This window comes from Antrostomus carolinensis, unplaced genomic scaffold (genome assembly GCF_000700745.2).
Source record: "Antrostomus carolinensis isolate BGI_N321 unplaced genomic scaffold, ASM70074v2 scaffold12864, whole genome shotgun sequence".
Lineage (NCBI taxonomy): Eukaryota > Metazoa > Chordata > Aves > Caprimulgiformes > Caprimulgidae > Antrostomus > Antrostomus carolinensis.
This window is the reverse complement of record NW_010311455.1, coordinates 8685-9145: the sequence shown is the minus strand read 5'-3', so window position 1 is coordinate 9145 and position 461 is coordinate 8685. Positions and strand designations below refer to the sequence as shown.

Genomic DNA, 461 nt, shown 5'->3' with positions numbered 1-461 from the left:
TCCGAGGCAGAGTCAGAGGTGAGTCAGGCGAGGCCCCTGTTCTGCTGCCTCTTTGTCGCCTGGGCCCTGGACTCCTCTCCATGCCCTGAAGTGTGCCAGCCCCTGGAGAAGAGGCCAGGGGGAAGCTCAGCCATCTGGTTTCTCTCCATGGTCCCATGGCTCTCTTGACTTGATGGTGTCCCACAGGCACAGATAGAGCAGTTCCTGGCCCAGGACCTGCCCCTCGATTCCTTTCTGGAGTCCTTCTGCCAGAGCCGCACATGCTCCCACATCTGCCGGACGCAGCTGGAGAAACTGCAGGAGCTGCTGAAGAAGGACCAGGTGGTAGCCCGGCACCAGCTCGTCTTGCCCCATTGCGGAATGGAGTAGCCCCCAAAGCCTTCAATCTCTCCTATGGCTTTGTGCCTGCCTTTGTTATCCCCTCGGAGGCTGTTGTGCCCTTTGCTATGCCAGCTGTGCCT

General features: G+C 59.9%; 1 protein-coding gene across 1 annotated transcript in view; it reads left to right on the top strand.

The window, feature by feature from the left end:
• LOC114818516 (vacuolar protein sorting-associated protein 37D) overlaps positions 1-461 on the top strand; it is a 1491-nt gene that overhangs the window by 761 nt on the left and 269 nt on the right. Inside the window, 3 exon segments of the mRNA XM_029084687.1 lie at positions 7-18; positions 187-313; positions 316-461. The exon segment at positions 316-461 is cut by the window's right edge and continues 1 nt beyond it. Of these exon segments, the coding sequence (XP_028940520.1) occupies positions 7-18; positions 187-313; positions 316-461 (285 nt within the window).